The 21420-nt window shown below is 36.4% G+C and overlaps 1 protein-coding gene across 1 annotated transcript in view; it reads right to left on the bottom strand.

Annotated features, from left to right (window-relative positions):
• Positions 1-15228, bottom strand: part of LOC130459025 (uncharacterized) — a 30290-nt gene extending 15062 nt beyond the window's left edge. Inside the window, exon 1 of the mRNA XM_056826240.1 lies at positions 15071-15228. Coding sequence (XP_056682218.1) covers positions 15071-15228 — 158 coding nt within the window. The remainder of the gene's footprint in view (positions 1-15070) is intronic.
• Between the last annotated feature and the right edge of the window lie 6192 nt (positions 15229-21420).

Below are 21420 nucleotides of genomic sequence, written 5' to 3' on the forward strand. Positions count from 1 at the left end.
AAACCCAAGGAGGGAGTGAGGGGAGGGAGTACAAAAAGGTAGGGAAGGAGAGGGGGTAGGGGAAGGGAGCATAAAAAGGGAGGGGATAGAAAGGGAAGCATCTCAAGGGAGGGGACTAGGGGGATTAACCTAAAGTAAATCACTGGTTCAAAAGGAGAAAGCTAAAGAAGAAAGGTCAGAAATAGGGGAAGATATCAAAATGCCAGCGAAATCACAAATAACAATAATAACTTTGAACTTGAATGGGATGAACTCACCCATAAAACGTAGACAAATAGCAGATAGGATTAGAACCCGAAACCCTACCATATGTTGTCTTCAAGAAACACATATGACATGGGTTGACACTCACAAGGTTAGAATTAAAGGTTGGAGTAAGACCTTTTGGGCCTCAACCGATAGAAAGAAGGCAGGAGTTGCAATCATGATATCTGACAAAGTCAAAGTACAAATAGACCTGATCAAAAGGGACACGGAAGGTAAATATATTCTGCTAAAAGTAAGTATAGACAATGAGGAAATATCACTAATCAACATGTATGCACCAAATGGTATAGCATCCAAATTTTTAATAGAGAAACTAGGAGAATTGAAGGAGGAAATAGACAGTAAAACAATATTAGTGGGAGACGTGAACCAACCACTATCAAATTTAGAAAAATCAAACCAAAAAATAAACAAGAAAGAGGTAAAAGAGGTGAATGAAATCTTACAGAAATTAGAGTTAATAGACATATGGAGAAAAATGAATAGGGACAAAAAAGAATACACCTTCTTTTCAGCACCACATGGCACATTCACAAAAATAGATCATACACTAGGTCATAGAAACATGGCACTCAAATGCAGAAAAGCAGAAATATTAACTGCAGCCTTTTCAGACCACAAGGCAATTAAAATATTGAACGGCAACGGTACATGGAGACCAAAATCAACAATTAATTGGAAATGAAATAACATGATACTCCAAAATCGGATAGTTGAAGAAGAAATCATAGAAACAATTAACAATTTTGTTGAAGAAAATGACAACGGCGAAACATCCTTTCAAACCTTATGGGATGCAGCCAAGGCAGTACTTATAAGAAAATTCATATACCTGAATGCATATATTAACAAATTAGGGAGGACAGAGAACAAGGAATTGGAAATGCAAATCAAAAAACTTGAGAATGAACAAATTAAAAACCCCCAGAAGAAAACCATACTAGAGATCCTAAAAATTAAAGGAAAAATTAATAAAATAGAAAGTGACAGAACTATTGAGCTAATAAACAAGACTAAAAGTTGGTACTTTGAAAAAACAGACAAAATAGACAAAGTACTGGTTAATTTAATTAAATAAAGGAAAGAATAAAGGCAAATTAACAGCATCAAGGATGATAAGGGGGATCTCACCGCCAATGAAAAGGAAATTAAGGCAATCATTAAAAACTACTTTACCCAACTATATGGCAATAAATATACCAACCTAGGTGATATGGATGAATATTTACAAAAATATAAATTGCCTAGAATAACAGATGAAGAAATAGTTGTCTTAAATAATCCCATATCAGAAAAATAAATCCAACAGGCCATCAAAGAACTTCCTAAGAAAAAATCCCCAGGGCCTGATGGATTCACCAGCGAATTCTATCAAACATTAAGAGAACAGTTAATCACAATACTATACAAACTATTTAACAGAATAAGCAACGAGGGAGTTCTACCAAACTCCTTTTACGACACAAACATGGTACTGATTCCAAAACCAGGCAGGTCAAAAACAGAGAAAGAATACTATAGGCCAATCTCCATAATGAATATAGATGCAAAAATCTTTAATAGGATACTAGCAAAAAGACTCCAGCAAATAATCAGAAGGATCGTTCACCATGATCAAATAGGATTCATACCAGGGATGCAGGGCTGGTTCAACATTAGGAAACCTATCCACATAATTGACCACATCAACAATCAAACCAACATGAACCACATGATTATCTCAATAGATACAGAAAAAGCCTTTGATAAAATACAACACCCATTCCTACTAAAAACACTGGAAAGCATAGGAATAGAAGGGTCATTCCTAAAAATAATAAACAGTATATATCTAAAACAATCAACTAATATCATCTGCAATGGGGATAAACTAAATCCATTCCCATTAAAATCAGGAGTGAAACTAAGATGCCCATTATCACCTCTATTATTTGACATTGTATTACAAACACTAGCAGTAGCAATTAGAGAAGAAAAAGAAATTGAAGGCATCAAAATAGGCAAGGAGGAGACCAAATTATCGCTCTTTGCAGATGACATAATGGTCTACTTAAAGAATGCTAGAGATTTAACCAAAAAGCTAATCGAAATAATCAATAACTTAAGTAAAGTTGTAGAATACAAAATAAACCCACATAAGTCATCAGCCTTTCTATATAATTGCAACACAGCTCAGCAGCAAGAACTAAAAAGAGAAATCCCATTCAAAATTACCCTAGACAAAATAAAATACTTAGGAATCTATCTCCAGAGAAAAACACAGGATCTATATGAACACAACTACAAAACACTTTCAACACAAATAAAACTAGACTTGAACAATTGGAAGAACATTAACTGCTCATGGGTAGGACGAGCCAATATAATAAAAATGACCATCCTACCCAAACTCATCTATCTATTTAGTGCCTTACCCATGGAACTTCCAAAAATTTTTTTTACTGATTTAGAAAAAACCATAACAAAGTTCATTTGGAAGAACAAAAGATCAAGGATATCCAGGGAAATAATGAAAAAAAATACAAAGGAAGGGGGTCTTGCAGTCCCAGATCTCACACTATATTACAAAGCAGCGGTCATCAAAATAATTTGGTACTGGCTAAGAGACAGAAAGGAGGATAAGTGTAATTGACTGGGGGCAAGCGACCTCACCAAGACAGTATATGACAAACCCAAAGATCCCAGTTTTTGGGACAAAAATCAACTATTTCATAAAAACTGCTGGGAAAATTGGAGGACAGTGTGGGAAAGATTAGGCTTAAATCAACAACTCACACCCTACACCAAGATAAATTCAAAATGGGTGAATGACTTGAACATAAAGAAGGAAACTATAAGAAAATTAGGTGAACACAGAATAATATACATGTCAGACCTTTGGGAAGGGAAAGACTTCAAAACCAAGCACGGATTAGAAAGAGTTACAAAATGCAAAATAAATAATCTGGATTACATCAAATTAAAAAGTTTTTGTACAAACAAAAACTATGTAACCAAAATCAGAAGGGTAGCAACACATTGGGAAACAATCTTCATAAAAACCTCTGACAAAGGTTTAATTACTCAAATTTATAAAGAACTAAATCAATTAAACAAGAAATCAAGCCATTCTCCAATTGACAAATGGGCAAGGGACATGAACAGGCAATTCTCAGCCAAAGAAATCAAAGCTATTAATAAGAACATGAAAAAGTGCTCTACGTCTCTTATAATCAGAGAGATGCAAATCAAAACAACTCTGAGGTATCACCTCACACCTAGCAGATTGTCTAACATGACAGCTATGTAAAATAATGAATGCTGGAGGGGATGTGACAAAGTGGGGACATTAATTCATTGCTAGTGGAGTTATGAATTGATCCAAACATTCTGGAGGGCAATTTGGAACTATGTCCAAAGGGTGATAAAAGACTGTCTGCCCTTTGATCCTGCCATATCACTGCTGGGCTTGTACCCCAAAGAGATAATGGACAAAAAGAATTGTACAAGAATATTCATAGCTGCGCTCTTTGTGGTGGCCAAAAATTGGAAAATGAGGGGATGCCCTTCAATTGGGGAATGGCTGAACAAATTGTGGTATATGTTGGTGATGGAATACTATTGTGCTAAAAGGAATAATAAAGTGGAAGAATTCCATGGAGACTGGAACAACTTCCAGGAAATGATGCAGAGGGAAAGGAGCAGAACCAGGAAAACATTATACACAGAGACTGATACATTGTGGTACAATCGAAGGTTATGGACTTATCCATTAGTATCAATGCAATTTCCCTGAACAATCTGCAGGGATCTAAAAAAAAATATACTACCCACAAGCAGAGGGTATACTGTGGGAGTAAAAACACCGATGAAAAGCAACTGCTTGACTACAGGGTTGGAGGGGATAAGACTGAGGAGAGACTCTAAATGAACACTATAATGCAAATTCCAACAACAGGGAAACAGGTTCGAGTCAAGAACACATGTGATAACCAGTGGAATCATGCGTCGACTATGGGAGAGAGAAAGGTGGGGGGGGGGGGGAACGGAGGGGAGGAAAAGAAAATGATCTTTGTTTCCAGTGAATAATGTATGAAAACGACCAAATAAAATAATGTTTTAAAAAATATATTGATGCATGCACAGTAAAAGTTTTTGCAGAAAGCAGAATTGCATGCAGATAGACGAGTGCTTTAGATACTATTACTAGCACAAACTTGTAAACTCATATAGCAGGATGATTCAGTATGTGAATAAAGTTCTTTTAACTAACGAATACTGAGCTAGTTTAGGCCAGCAAGTTCCAAGGCCAGATCATTGGTATCAATTGAATCTAAGTTCATTGCAAGGGATTCCTTTACTTCTTTCAAAAGTGAAGCCAGGAACAAACTAAAAATCATGAGAGAATACATGTGCCCATTATCTATCACAAGTTAGCTTGCACAGGTACATTTTGAAGGCTTAATATGACAGAACAAGCCTTGAACTTTCCTACTCAGGAATTTGAATGCAATTCCATTTGAAAGAAAGAACACCTGTTTGCTTTGCCTCCAGCAAAGCTGGACACTTCAAAGGATCAGGTCAATTTACAGCAAACATAGTTTCTAAAAACTTTTTCTACTAAGACCACAGGCCTAAGAAAATGGGTAAGTCGATTAAATAATCCTGAATTATTTTAAAATAAAGAAAAGGCTAGTTTGAACAGATATTTTGCTATCCTGCAGATAGCCAGGGCAACAGGCTTCACTCTTCTCAGTAAAGTGTATCACTATGTTAGCATATCAAAAGACGAGCTACAAGAAGCTCTTGGAAGCACTGCCAGAGAATCCAGGCAAGCTAATGTGTAAAAACAAAAGGTTAAAAAATCTGGCTTTCAAAAGATCGTTGCTAAAATATGGAAATACTGTCAGTAAATCACATTTAATAAAAAAAATTAAATTGTTCTATTTTAGATTGGACATAGCAAAATTATATAGGAATGTCTGTATTTCTTGAGAGGGAAAGTTCAAAATCTTTATCTGACTTTTGTCATATACTACAGAATATCTGGGCAAGAGATATCTTATCTGTAATAAAATTTTAATATCAATTCTAGTGTAATTGTAGGTTAAATACCAAGGCGCAAACATTATTTTTCAAGGCTTTTAGAGGTGAGGCTACATGGATTGCTCCAGCCACGTGACTTCCTTCTAAACCTCTTTGGCTATTTGGGTATTAGAAAGAAAGTTACTCCAGCACATTGATAAGTTGATCCTGCCACGTGTAGGGCAGCATTTGTAGAGTCCTGAAAAACAGGGTCTACACAGAGTGGGTTGTCCTTTGTGGTAGGGACCTGAGGAGAGGTAGGGAATCTGGGAACCAGGGTGAAGAATGACAGACACGGACAAGTCAGTGTTTAAATAGGGCAGGTAAACCCCTATGGTATTCTCCTTGGAAGGAGAATATGAGGATCAGTGGAATACGAAGTAGAGAAGGAGATTAGGGCAGATAATAGATAGCCGAGAGGGGCTGGAGCCTCGGGGAAGGAAGAGATTCAGATAGAGAGAGAAATAGAGACAGGATTAGGAGCAGAGCAGAGGTCCAAAAAAGGGGAGAGGACGTTCCAAGAGATCTATTACAAGGTTGCCTCTGTTTTTATTCCTATCTGGTCTGGGCGGTACTTCCAAGCACCTAGCAACCACATCACCAAGCATTGACAATTAATATTGGTCGGTAAGGTAGAGGTAACACCTCTGGGCCTGTGGATTTCAACACGCGCTTTCTCAATGGAATGCTCCGATCATGTTAATGAGTTTGTCCTATTTCATTGGTATAACCTTGTGCCTGAAGATACAGTAATTATACAATCATTTATATTTCAGAGATGTGAATATGCTTGGAATGCTACATATTCCCCTTTTTGTTCTAAAAATAAAAAGAAGTGAATGTTGAGTGACATAAAAATTTAACAAAATTTGTGATTAAAATTAAAAATATAAAAATAAAACGTGATCTTAATACTTAGTAATCAAAGATAAAAGATTCATAAAAGATTAAAAATAATAACAAAGAGTAATAAGAAAATACTTTTCACTCTAATTATCCTGAATTATTGAGGTAGTAGTCCCATAGAACATAGGACAGGTGCATTATCTTATCGCCCACACACAGTTACGATTATAAGAAGTTACCAGAGCTTTCATAGCCAAAGAAAAGATGACTGTATCTGGATATGAAGGGGGAATTTCCTTATTCTCCCTTGTACTGATTATGCATTTTAGGGATATACCCAACTAGATGCCGGCACATGGCAATATGGTTGCACTTTGATACCCAAGCCACCTGTGAATGAGGGTGTCAAACACGGTGTCACAGTATCTCCAACCTCAGCAGCCCACATTCATCCATCTCCTATGAAATATATGTCTGTGTGTGTGGCTTTGGCTGTCGGGACCATTGAGGTGTCCTCTGCATTCCCTTTTTATGCAATCATTGATGGTTTCACAGGATAGTCACCTGTAACTTAACAAATGCTGTCATGTTCTTATAATCTCATTCTGTTGGGTACATATAAAGAGAAAAAATTGCACCTTCATTGCTCAGGATTAGAGGGTTAAAAGTACTTGAAATATACTACAAAATATGAGAAAACAAAAATAACATAGAATAATAGGCAATTTCCCTTGTGTCCATAAAATATTGAGGAATAATGGACTTGGCACTCTGATGTGTCAGAGAGTGCAAGTGATCTGTGTCTGCTAAAAAGCAGTGTCCTCAAGGCCATTTGCCTTTGATAATGATTTCATCTTGGCTTTGCAATATGACATACATAGATGTTTAATATTCACGTTTTAAACCAATAATGATTAAAGCATTATACCATAAATCACATTTGATTTTACCAGCTTGCGCTGTGATCTTAAGCAGAAGCCTATCTGCATGTAACTTTTGCTTTTGTATAAACTTATACTGTGCATGCATCAATATCTGCTATACCCTAAATAGATGCAGTAAATGGAAGCACAGCAATTGCAGTGATGTTATTATTTTTAAACTATCAAATTTAAATTCATGACTGAAAAGATTTTGAGAATATGAATGTAATTATCAGTTTTACCTATGAGTTTTACAAACTTCTGTTGCTAAAATGGACCACATTGTGCAAGTAATATTTGAGCTTGTATACTAGTAATTGGTTTTAGACTGCAATAATGCTCAGAATTGATATAGGCAATTTGAATAAGTGGTAGTGTTGCCGATTCTAAACCACACATAAGGCACAGTTGCTGGTTAACAAATTAATTATTAACATTAATAATTTACTGCTGATTAACAATTTGAATCCTTCCAGCACTGTTTTTACTTTGATGCCTTACAATGTTGAGAATGTGTCTCATATTTAGAATTGATGTTATATTATTTTCAGATTGAATGATTCTACATAATTTGCCTTTTGGTTAAAGTTGCAATAATGTGCCTTACATACAATTTTGAATTTCATTCAGGTTTTTAAATAATGGCTACTAATTTTTATCCTTGCTGACCTTATGTCCTGTTTCAAAATTTAATGATATCAACTTATTTAAAATTTGAATCTATTAGAAATTTCTCTAAAGCATATGCCAATTGATGCTAGTCAATTAAAAAATCGCACTGATTATTAATTCTGCTTTTGATAATATTCAATACTTGTCATAAAAACTTGTAACATGAGATGTAGGAATATTGCCCTCTATATGGCAGGATCAATTGAAAAAACTGCTGGATGAAATTTCCTTTCCAGATCCAAATAGTTGTGGCAGTGAGTCACATGGTTGCAAGAGTACATCTGGATTTACCTCTAAAAGCCTTGGAAAAACTAGTGTTTATACCTTGGTATTAAACCTACAGTTATACTATAATTCATTATAAAATATTATTACAGATAAAATATCTCTTGTAGAATGTGACAAAAGTCAGATAAAGAATTTTAACTTTAAAACTTTTCCTATCAAGAAATATAATCAGACATTCCTATATAAATTTGCCATGTATAATCCAAATTAAGATGATTTAATTTTTAAACTTTGCTTCATGGTAATACCATGGCTTAGCAAAGATCGGTTTGAAAGGCATATCAGGTTTATACCTTTACATTTAAACAATAGTCCTCCTGCATTCTCTGGCTGTGTTTTAAAAGCTTGTTTCTTTTCGATTTGCTAAACTTGTGGAGAATTTTGCTGATAAAAAAGCCCTTTGCTCTGCTTGTTTTCTTGAGAGCAAAAATGTCTGTTTGCTTCCTAGTTAGGTCAAACATGTGCTCTCCTTTTTTAAAAGCTCGTCTTCCTTTAGGTTTTTGAGAGATGGTTTTCATGCTTTGATAAGATCTTATAGTCCTTTTGGGAGGAATTCTCTCCTCAAAGCACTCTTTAACCTAAACTTTTGTTCTGCGTTTAACCATTGCTTATTAAGCTTTCACAATTTACCTGTGCTAGATAATTTCTGATAGATAACACACAGTTATGGATCATGAGTTTCTTTTACGATTTTTGGCTTGTGCCTTGCACAACTTTTGAAATAAGCAATGAGAAATTCCTTGCGATAAACTTATATTTAATTGATAAGAATGAATTTTCCTTAGGACCTGTAGGTCTCAGTGTTATCTAGCCCTGTATTCTTCAGTGAAAGGAACTTGATTCACAGTATGAATTATTCTGCTTTGAATTTTTATAGAAGTCAGGATTTTAATGACGATAGCCTGAATTAAATTTGAGTCTGCACTATTCGAATCATTACTGATTTTTGTTGGAGAATCATTTCTACCTGCTTATTTCTATGAATTTAAAATGATCATAATACTACATTAAGCATGGGTGGAGGCAGAAGTAGACTATTGAATATTTCTGTCTGTTTCTGCAGCAACAGACAGGGGAAAGATAGCAAGGATAGATAAGTTAGTTAAAGGAAGTGAGTTAAGTATATTATTATTATAATAAGTGAAGGGAAGGGCAAAAGACTGGGAGATAAGCCAATCCTCCTTGTTTAATGTAGCATTTTAATTAGAATCCATTTGCTCTTAACAGCAGGTAATACTTTTCTTAATTTCCAATCATCTAGTATAAAAATTTTGCAGATAAAAGGCTTTAATCAGCTCTATAACAATGAGAGCTTCCAATAGTTTTGCATACTATAGCACAAGCTAGAAATCCTGCTTCTTATTTGCAGGGGATTATCTGTAGCCTCCTTAATGCTCTTTTTGCTTGCAGAGTTCTGTGGGGATGGAGGCAGGATCCATAAGAAAAGAAGCCTTTAGGGATTAATTTCTTATCTTTCTATAGAACTCAGGATTTCAATGCCCATACCTTGAATTAGGTTATAAGGTTTTATCACAAGTACTGGAATTGGTCAAAAGAAAAGTTAATAATGAGGGCAAGTGTTTAAATGACAAGCATGAATTGGTATGTGCTTTAGAGAAATTTCTAATACATTCAAATTTTAAATATGTAGGAACTATTATTTTTTAAACACAGCATAAAGTCAGCAAGGATAGAAATGAGCAGATATTGTTTTAAAAGCCTGAATGAAGTTCAGAAACTTTATATGAGGCATATTAATGCAAAAATGTAATGTTTATGGGAATATTGGTACTTGTTAAGAATTTGCACTAATTGTTGCATTTACAGTTGTGTAAAAGTTTTACAATGTCAATCTTGGTCAAAATAGATTAGGGAAATAGAAATCATTTTTAAATGTAAATTCTGACATTACACATTGGCTCAGCTACAACTATGCCACATGAAAGGTGAGCCATTACTTTAAAATTATGCATTCATTTCATGGTCATTTTCCATGATCATTTTCTCAGATTACTTTTCCAATATAATTTCTTTGAAATACTAGAAGTACATTGTAAGTACTACTAATGCTCTGATCATAATATATGAATCAGAAATTTTATTTTTGTACATACCCATAAAGCTTATATAAGAAATATGCAGCCAAAAGTTGCCATGTGACTTCATTAGCTTCATTCTTGTTATTTCAACAACAAATCAAAATGTAACGTTTATGGGAATATTGATATTTGAATGGATGTTTGCACTAATGTTTGAAAAAAGTAAAAGATGCTAATCTATTCGGTATAGATACCACCAGATAGATCACACACTCCAAAGACTTGACCATGGGATCAAAAGGGAATAGCTACAGATCTTCAGACACTACTGTATGCCTTTCATTTTATATGTCGATGCTATATACTGTCAAAAGGAATTTATTTTTTATGCATTGTAAGATTCCTATTTGTATTGTAAGAAATGGTACTATTGTACAAGGGTATAGACATTGGTATGACTCGCTTAGAAGAAGGAAATAGAATTTTTCATCCACAGCATAGACCCAGTAACCCTGACAACAAAAAAAATTATGTTTAAAGCAGGAGACGCTGCCCAGGGATTTAGGATGGACAGATGGTCCTGATCTAATTCTTAAAAAAATAAAGATGAAATGACAGGCAAAATATACATTGACATTTTTAAGTAGGAACCTAAGTTACTGAAAACGGTCATCTACATCTATGTATAGATGATGTTCCTGACAATACCTATATAGATATTATGTGCCAACCATCATTGGTGTAGTTACATGTTAATACCAGTTTTGATCATTACTCCTAAAAAACCCCATCTTTTGGAGTGATAACTGTATGGGAACTCTTTCCTGCTCCCTCAAACCAGACCCAGAGTTCGGGCAGGCCGCTGGATTTGGGGACTATCATTTTCCCCTTCTAATACTGGAAGACGTTCTGCTCTGTGAAAAGTATAGCGTCAGTGGTGACCTCAGTACTCAAGGTTGGACAACCACTGTGGACACACAGTTTTTGACCCTGCTCTGTGGAATAGGCTATTCTACACCTACATAAGACAGAGCCAAAGTATACACTACGTTTCCCCTTTGGAGTATATATTTAAAGATTGAGGGGAAAATTGGACCTGATAAGCTTCTAGAAAGAGCACATTGGATATTTTACATTTACAAGGAATTAAGGAGTTACATCAAATTCTATGTGAGCAAGAAGCTGTAGAATTTGTTTCTACGTGAAAAGCAACTTAAGCTTCTAATTAACCCAAACACTTGTTTGGTAAAATGAATTTTTCAAACATTACCAATGTTATATTCTTGGTTATATTGAATGCTTCTTTTAATCAGAAGTAGAAATGAAAATCTTGTTATTTAAACAACAAATCAGAATGTAATGTTTATGGGAATATTGGTACTTGTGAAGAATTTGCACTAATTGTTGCATTTATAGTTGCGTAAAAGTTTTACAACGTCAATCTTGGTCAACATAGATTAGGGAAATAGAAATCATTTTTGAATGTAAATTCTGACATTACACATTGGCTCCGCTACAACTATGCCACATGACAGGTGAGCCATTAGTTTAAAATTTTGCATTCATTTCATGGTCATTTTCCATGATCATTTTCTCAGATTATTTTTCCCATATATTTTCTTTGAAATACTAGAAGTACATTTTAAGAACTACTAATTCCCTGATCTTGATATATGAATCAGAAATTTTATTTTTGTACATATCATAAGGATTATATAAGAAATGTGCACCCAAAAGTGGCAATATGACTTCATTAGCTTCATTCCTGTTATTTAAACAACAAATCAAAATGTTATGTTTATGGGAATGTTGATACTTGAATTGATGTTTGCACTAATGTTTGAAAAATGTAAAACATGATAATCTATTTGGTATGCTATTACAAAAAAGAGGGGGAGAGAAATAGAGAAAGTATTTTTAAGAATATCTTTATACCATTCTCATTTCAATTGAGCAATTTGGATTTGATGGTCTTTTACTTTATTTTCTCTGAATATTTTGATTATCCTATGTTGTTTTTCTTTTCATACATTTTGAAGTATGATTATTTTCTTATTACTTTTCTATCATTATTTTTAATCTATTATTAGACTTTTATCTTTGATTTTCATTACTAAATATGAAGATCATTATCATCATTCTCAAATTATTAATGAGTAGAGAGTAAAATCTTCATTTTTGTTGACAATCACACTTACTTTTTATATCCACAGTTTATGCAATATGTTTTGGGTGTCTATTTTCAATCACATGAAGTATCATTTGATGATGCTACATGATTTTTATATTTTTAATTTGAGTCACAATTTTTCTTATATTTTTATATCACTCGCCCTTCATTTTACTTTTTAAAACCAAAAGGGGGATATGTAGCATTCCAAGCATTATCACATCTAAGAAATATAATTCATATATGGATATTGTGTCTTCAGACACAAGGTTTGAACTCTGACATTTGTGGGTGGACCCTGGACCTAGACATGCAAACTCATTAACATTTGGTGCGGACTCGAATTCCTTGGTAAAAGGACCGGTTGAGGTCAACACGCCCATAACATGTCATCATTACCTTCCCATCCAATCTGAATTATCTATGCTTTGTTACATGGTCATTGATCCTGGCTATCCCCAAGAAAGCCTGGGGTAAAGGCGTGATTCCCTCTCTTGTTCCAACGATCTTAAAGTTTCACTACTGTCCCTTTACTAAGGCCTCTCTTGGCCACGAGCTTTCTATCTCGGAATCCTTACTTCCACGTGTCTGCAAGCTTCTCATATTTTCCTTTAATTCTTTGACCAACGAAAATACCATAGGGGATCACGCCTGCCCTATCTATTACTTTGACTTGTCTCTGTCGTCATTCTTCACCCATATTCACAGACTCCCTGCTCCTTCTTCTCGAGTCCCAGCCGACAAAGGAAAAAAACCCTTTTTGTAACCACCACTACCAGGTTACAGACACCCTCATTCACAGGCCATGGTACCAACCCTGCAACCATATGTCTATGTGGCAGGCATCTTGGATTATATATCCCAAAGACTACGCATAATCAGAACAAGGGAAAGACAAGGATTCCCTCTCATCTCGAAATAAAGTCTTTTGCTTTAACTATTGAATATCTGAAAACTTCTTATAATCCTGGCTATACGTGGGCAATATGATATGTCCATGCACCTGTCCTGTGATTACTATCACATTAATTCAGGATCACTAAGGAGTGAAGATCATTTTCTTATTATTTTTTATGATTACTTGTGATCTTTGATGAAAATTGTTACACTTGAGTTTGGTAAATGGAAATGAAGATCATTCTTATCATTTTTACAGCATTATAGCTAAGTGACATTTCATATTGATATTTGATTGGGAATTCATTTTTTATTCTTTATCTGATTATGCTCACTAGTTTTCCTGTTCGTTGATTAAGTTTCTAATTTTATTGTAACAGGATAACCACATATTTTAATTTTTAAAGAAACAAAGGGGGATATGTAACCTACCAGGCATGGAAGTATGGTTGATGTATAAAGTACTTGATCAGATCCATTCATGATCAATGTATCGGCAGTTCTAAGAGCAAGAGAATGCCTGGGCCTAACTGACAAAGGCCTAGCCCTCACCTTGTCAGACCTCATTCCTCTGAAAAGCACGTGTCAGGGGAATCCCCACCTACTCTAATCTTGTTATTGTCTCTCCAACCAAAGTTAAGAACTACGTGCTATGTCATGTATTCATTGATCACCTCTCAATCCACAATAAAGGCTGGGGTGAGGCGCACTGCTCTTCCTTATGTTTCCTGCAACCTTGGAGTTCTCCCTGCTGTCTCTCTTTATCTATCCTAGCACCACTCTTGGCCACGTGCTTTCTATCTCGGAATTCTGACTTCCTCGCGATCTCTTATGTCTCATATTTACCTTTCATTATTTTTCTAAGGAAAATAGTATCAGGGGCCATCGCAGCTCCCCATTTCAATTCACTTCTCTGTGTCTCTTGATTGATCACCTATTTTCTCCGACTCGTTTCTCTTTCTCAAGCCCAAAACCATTAAGGAAATACATTATGTAGCAGCCACAGGTCGGACTCTTATCCCAGGTTTCACAAAGATACATGATCTCAGGATTCACGGACCTAACCTCAGCAACCATGACCATAGGTTAAATATCTGGGTACGAAAGGCTAAGATTGATGTGTCTTCCCTTTTGGTGTCTGGGTTTCAGGACCCCGGCCCCAGGAGTTCCCTTTCACTCCCCCCACCCACCCCAGGAATTCACTCTACTACCCTGTAACAGTCCACACCTATGTATATTCAAGGGGAATAATTAAAATGTAAAGGTTGTCTAAGAAGAGAGCATGCTCAGTCCTGCACATGGCAAGTAAAGCCTTTGACCCTTGATCCCAGCTTCCCCCAGGATTAGGCGTGAAATCAGGTTTCTGGGTTCTCACCAGGCTGAGAAACAGGGATGCCCATATCTTGTCACGATGTACCTCTAAACCAATGATGATCCACTCTGTCATGAATTACTATGCATTATGTATCTTTGCATATGATCATCAATAAATAGACGAGCCCACAGGCCCAGCACAGCTTTACATAGTCATCTTTCTTCTTTAATACTATCTCTCACTCTCTATCATGGAGCAGGCCTCTGGCCATGCTCAGTCTTTCACCTCTACTGCTCTAACTCCTATCATTAAGCCGTAAAAGTCTGTGCTTGGAGCAAGGCTCCATGAGACTGGACTTTCTCTTTATCTATTTCTGAACACAGTTCTGATCTCCATGGTTATAGCCACCTCATGTCTCCTGTCCTTGGGAAATGAGTGATGGGCTGAGGAGCTTATCTGTGGGCTCGATTGTCATATATGATTCGTGGTTGATTCTTTCTTCCATCTGTACCTAACTTCAGATCCTTCCCCCAAGTGGTAAAACTCCTATCTTTCCTTTCTGGAGGTAACTGCTGGCGGTCTCCCTCACCTGGCGCCTACGTGGACTCCTACCTTTCCTTTCAAGCACAGAGGTTTACAGTGAGCACTCCGAAGCTTGGGAGCATAGCAAGGACAAAGGGCTGAAGTTTGAAGTCGTTCCCCCTCAGGCTTGGTCTGAGGTAAGAATTCTGTCAGGGGTGGGCACATTTCGTCATCTTAACCCTGCTATCTCAGACTATTAAGGTCGGTAATTGAGAATAGCAGAAATAAGGTCTCAAAAGACGAGTGGGACCTGAGAGGACATAGGAAGGCCACCGAATCGGTAAAATGATGTTTAATTCATGGGTGTTTATAAAAATGTGTTCGATGGATCAATCTGTTCTAACATCTGATCCTAGAGAAAAGGAAGCCTGGCAAACTCCAGTTACAAAGGAACAGGCTTTAGAAAACAGTTTCAGGGCTTCAGCAGAGGGTGAAAGCAGAAACAAACAGGAACCTCCCAGAGCTCTTGGGATTTAATTAAACAAAAGACGAATTTACAAGCTCAGAAATTTCCTCTCCTACTCATTCTATCACAAGTAAGGAATGCCACTCCCCTCCCCACCACCATGGATTCTGGGGCAATGCTCTGCTGTGGCCACTCCCCTCCCCCACATGAATCTCCTGAGATTACAAAGTCTGTATACACAGTAAAAAAGTCCTCCCAAAAATCTAGAGAAGGAGGAGGAGGATGGTCTAGCTTTCCCAGTCTTATTTCTTTAATATGGCAGGGGAGGATTTTAGAGGCACCTATTGAGATACTGCCTTCAACCAAGGGCAATAGCTCACTTCTTGAGTTTCTCCTCCCAAAACTTTTTCCTACCCAGTGACTAACACAGAACTCTTGTTATCTTCTTTACATATCCCCTCCCCAAATGCCAGCTCACTGCAGGAGCGGGCAACTCCATTACTCTGGATTTCGTCTTTTTCCTTTCTAATAATATGTTTAAGGCAGTATAACAATGACGTTACATCTATAGAAGAAATAAACAAGTAAAAAGGCTTCTCCAATGGGAATTAAGATTTAATTTTGAAAATGCAAGGTCAAATTTACTGTGCCCTAAAACGTTGGAGATCCAGGATTCTATTCATATGCAAGAGGAGGCAGTATGTTAATCAAGTTCTTTTAGCCAAAGATGAAAGGCTAGATAAAACAAACAAGGCAGAAGCTACTGCATATATAAGATTTCAAAAGAGTTCTTAACTTGAACATTGCTCATTGAAAAAGTTATGCCAGGAACAAGCCAAAAATCGTAAAGAAAACTCATGTGCCATAACTCTGTGCTTTCCAGCAGAAGATATCAAGCACAGGTAAATTTGAATGGCTAATTAGGCCATTGTTCAAAGGAAAGGAAGTACCAATGTTTGCTTTGAATCTAGCAAAGCTGCCTGCTTTTAAGAATCAGAATCAATTAACAACAGAGATAGTTTCTGAAATTATTTTTCTAATAAAACCAAAGGTCTCAGCAAAATCAGTAAATCAAGGTCATAATCCTGAGTTATTTTAAAATTCAGAAAAGCTTAGTTTGAAAAGATATCTTGCAGTTCTATAATCTAACAGAGTCAATGGAATTTTCTCAGCAAACCTCTTCACCACTTTAGCATTTAAAAAGGGATCTAGGAAGTCCTTTGTTTGAAGTTCTGCCAGAGACTCCAGGCAAGCTGGTGTGTAAAGGCAGGAGGAAAAATCTGACTTTAAAAAGATAATTACAACAGGACGAAAATGCAGTGAAGTAAATTTTAAAAATTAAATCTTTCTCATTTAGATTAGACATGGTAAAGTTATAAAGGAATATCTGATTATATTTCTTGATAGAGATAGTTAAAAAGCTAAATATCTCTATCTGACTTTGGGCATATGGTACAGAATATCGGGACAAGAGATATTTTATGTGCAATGAAATTTTAACTGTAAATTAACCATGAAGGTGCAAACAGGATTTTTAAGGTTTTGAATGAGATATAATGCTGCATGGAACTTTTTTTTCTCTAAGCCACTTGGTTTACCTAAGCCACCTAGAGGGAATCATCCCTACAACTGAGGTTACAAGCTTTTACCACAAACACTGGAATTGGCTAGAAGACAATTTAATACTAAGAAATGCCTAGCATGAACTGGAATATGCTTTAAAAAAGTTTCTAATGCATTCAAATTTTAAATATGTGTGAATTATAAAAAATTTCTTAAGCAGGATATAAGAGCAGCAAAAATAAAAAATTGGCAGAGATTATTTAAACAACCTATATGTAGTTCAGAAACTTTTTATGAGGCATATTAATGCAACTTCATACAGAAAGCAAATTATTGATAATTAGTATAGCTTCAATTATAAAAATCAGACACTCTCAGAAGAGTGGACACATGGTTGGAAGGATTCAATCTGTTAACCAGTAACGTGACTTATTGGTGATTTAAAATGGGCAAGACTGCCATTCACTCAAATTACAGATATTGAAACTGATCATAATATTAATATTAAACCCATGATAATAATGCAAATTCAAATGCTACCTGCACAATGTGACCTATTTTTACAGTGAAATTTTATAAAAGCTTATGAATGAAACTAATAACTCTAGTCACCATATTGAAATCTTTTTAGTTATGAATTTAACTATTATAGGTTAAATATAACACCTAGGCAACTGCCTGATAATGCTGTGCATACTTTTACAACCTAAGACAGTGCTATAATGTTAATGATTGCAGAAGATAAATTTTTGCATTGAGCAAAAAATTGTGTGCAAATAGTCAAATGCTTAAGATCACAGCACACATTGGTAAAATCATACGTGATTTATGGTATGATGTTTTTATGATTATTGGTGTGGAAAAGCTAATATTAAGTATTGTAAAACTCAAAATTTCTCAGACTTATGAATGTTAGGGGTTTCCCCCATTGGTTGGGGGGATAGGTCCTAGGACCTTCCTTCTGCCTACCCCTTAGGTCCGAGTGGTCTCGGGTTCTGGCTTGGGGGGGGGGGGGGGCGTACCTTTTGATCCAGGTCCAGGTCCAGGAGGAGGACTCCCGGGGTCTGTGCTGTTTATCGTTTTGAATTTTGGTGCCCTAGGAGCATTCGGTTTGAGATCGGTAAGGAAGGGTTTCAGAAGATCTGAACTTTAGCTTTCTCTAAGCCGCCATCTTGACCCCAGAGGTTTTATCTTTATGAAATTTGTTGACACAGCAGCATTTTTTTCTGACTTACTAAAGACATTAAAACTACTCAGCTGTGAATTCAAAATGGGCAGTCCTTTAGAAACATCTACACTGATTGGTAGATGTAAGGACTTAGGGGAGGTGACAGAGGAAATTTTGCCCTTAAAAGTAAGAGCTTGGATCTCATTCAGGGAGCTCAATTTCTGAATCTCATTCTGAAGGAGAGCTCCTTGAGAAGCTCCTCTGAGGGGCTCTGTCCCTCTGGGGTAGGAGCTCTGGAGGCTCTTGAGAGAGGCCCTTTGAAACCATCTCTGGCTGGAAGACTCTTTGAAGAAAGACACTGGCCTGGTGTCACTAGTATCCTTCTTTAGTCAGACCTTGTGGTGAGTGTTAAAAAACTGACTGATTTCTCTTTTAAGACTCAGGTCTAGGCCATATTGGCTTGAGGCCCTTCATACTTATTCCTTTCTTACTCTCTCTTTCTTTCTTTGATTACTCATTGTTTTCTTAATTAAAATCTCTATAAAACCCAATTGACTTGGGTATTTGAATAATTGGGAATACTTCCCTGGCGACCACCTTATATTTGGTTTTAAAACCCAAGACACTGTAGTGAAACATATTTCTACAGTCAAATTTACTCACCCTCTCTTATATCTATAACAATTTATATCTTCCACTATTTTAATCACTACAGTTTGAGACCTCAACCATTTTAAATCTCACAGTATCTATGTATATGGTCTTGCAAATTCAAGAGTAAAACGTTTCAAAGCCAGTGCAAAATGTTGTGGATTATGTTCACCTCTGAAAAATATCCACTACACGTTTTGGAACAAAGGATGCATTCCAACATGCTCCTGAGATCAAAAGTTAAACACTGAAAGGTGATGGGAGATAGTTACTCTCCTAGTTTATGGCATTAAGCTCAAATGAAAAAGTGAGAAAAGTGATTACAGAACTTATAAATAATTGTGCACAGTTGTCTATTCCAAACATCTTGGGATAGCAGTGCTTTTAATAGCAATAAATGGGCTGAATTGGATAGCTCATGGCTTATATTGTAAACCTTAAAATTTCTTAGACTTATAAATGTTGGAAATTTCACCATTGGGAAATTTCATACATGAAAAATTTACCATTGATAGTGGGAATACCATTGGAATGTGAACCCCATTGGCAAGGGAGGTTCCTCCTCCTCCCTTCTTAAGATTACTTTAGGACAGAAACCTTTTGCTGAACAATGGAAAGGGCTTTGACCTATGCTTAAGCATAGAACAGGAAGTTCTTTGAGTCATGATTGATTTTAGAATTGATACAATAGAGATACTTGGAATGACAGAACCAGGTCTTGGAACTTCCGATCTCCACCCTACTCAGTCCTCACAGGATTTAGGAAGGGCTGCAGCAAAGGATCAAGATTTAATTATTTGAGAATATGACCTTCAACAGACATGTGCAAAGCCACAGACCTCTGGGTGGTCCTGGGTTAAACTAGAGCCACAATTGACACAGGGAAAATGATGGACAGTGATTGGTAGATGTGAGAACTGAGGGGAGGGAACTTGGATGGTTTCCTTAAACATAGAGGGGTCTGAGGACTGAGGGGGATGGTTGGAGAGTTTTGGCTCTGAGTGGTTGGAGAGGTGCTCTGAGAAGCTTGCTCTGAAGGAAGCTGGAGGTGGAGGCCCTTGAGACTGTTTCTCCATTTTGGTCACGTGAGTAATAGGGACTGAACTCCTTTCTTTGCCCCAGCTATCTAAGGGCTTGGGCCTTTTGGCCCAGCCTAAACATAAGGGGTATTTAAGCCCTATTCCCTTCTCTCCTCTTTCTCTCTCTCTCTCTCTCTCTCTCTCTCTCTCTCTCTCTCTCTCTCACTCTCTCTCTCTCTCTCTAATTCCTTTCTTCCTCCTGTTTGAAATTAAACTCGATAAAAGGTTGATGGCTGACTTGAGTTTTCATTTAGGAATTACATAGCTGAATTCCTTGGCGACCTTAAATTAATATATATCAGTCTTTTAAAGTGATTTCCTTGTCACATTGTGGCTGACCACATGGGAGTCTAAAGAATTCTCTCAATAAACTTCTGAAATTCCTTGCCTTTTTACTATACCGACTCACCACTTAGTCCCTTTTAACAAAAAAACTTGGTTTAAAGACACAGCTGCTAGAACACGTGAGTATAAAAAACTTTTTCTCTCTTCTCTTTTCTCCTTCAGTTAAATTGGAATCAGCAGTTTTTCTTTTTCTTCCCTTTAATCTTAAGGGACAGCTGGGTAGCTCAACAGATTGAGAGCCAGGCCTAGAGACAGAAGGTCCTGGGTTCAAATCGGACCTCGGATACTTCCCAGCTGTGTGACTCTGATAGGCAGAAAACAGCTGTTTTACATCTCAGCAACAGGACTCTAAAGTCCTGGCTGGAAGAGCTGTTTCTAAATATCCTTTCCCTTAAGGAACAACTTCCTGGATTAGAAAAAAAAACCCTGTGGAAAGTTTGTTGCTTTGCCCTGCTCCCCACGTGTTTTGTGAAATTACAAAAAAAAAAAAAAATATATATATATATATATATATATATATATATAATGAGTACTACATTCTTTGACAATTATATGGCAGCTGAAGAATTAGGGGCATTGAGGAATGAAGGATACCTCCAAATTTTTATATTAATAGGTACCGTCATTTTTGTACTCCTCAATACTATAGTTAGAGATGCTAAAATAAAAATTATTGAGGATGAAATAGAAAAAATTGAGGATAAAATGCAAGCCCAATTAGAAGATCTAAAATGTTTCTTACAGGATCAATGGGCAAACACCCACTCTACCAGAAACAGACCTGTTTCTGAACCTTTGAATGAGGAAATTTCCTTCCCTGAAATAGAGATGGAAAACACCTTCCCTATAGCCCAGTTAACAGACTGCTTCTCTCGTGTAGTGCAAATCTTGTCTGAATTTAATCCCCAAAACCTTTCCCCTGCAATCCCAGTTTCTCATTTTCCCTCTCCTACAGAAAACCAAATTCCAACGCAAAGGAGATCTTGTCCTCCTAGAGAAACCTGTCCTTGTCAAACTGACCCACAGGTACAAAATTCAACTAGAGGCCTGTTTCCTCTAAGAGAAGTACCTGAAATAGGACGGAATGGGGATGTGGTGACTTTAAGACATAGGATACCATTTACTCCCCAAGAAATAAATGAATT

This window comes from Monodelphis domestica, chromosome 4 (assembly GCF_027887165.1).
Source record: "Monodelphis domestica isolate mMonDom1 chromosome 4, mMonDom1.pri, whole genome shotgun sequence".
Taxonomy (NCBI): domain Eukaryota; kingdom Metazoa; phylum Chordata; class Mammalia; order Didelphimorphia; family Didelphidae; genus Monodelphis; species Monodelphis domestica.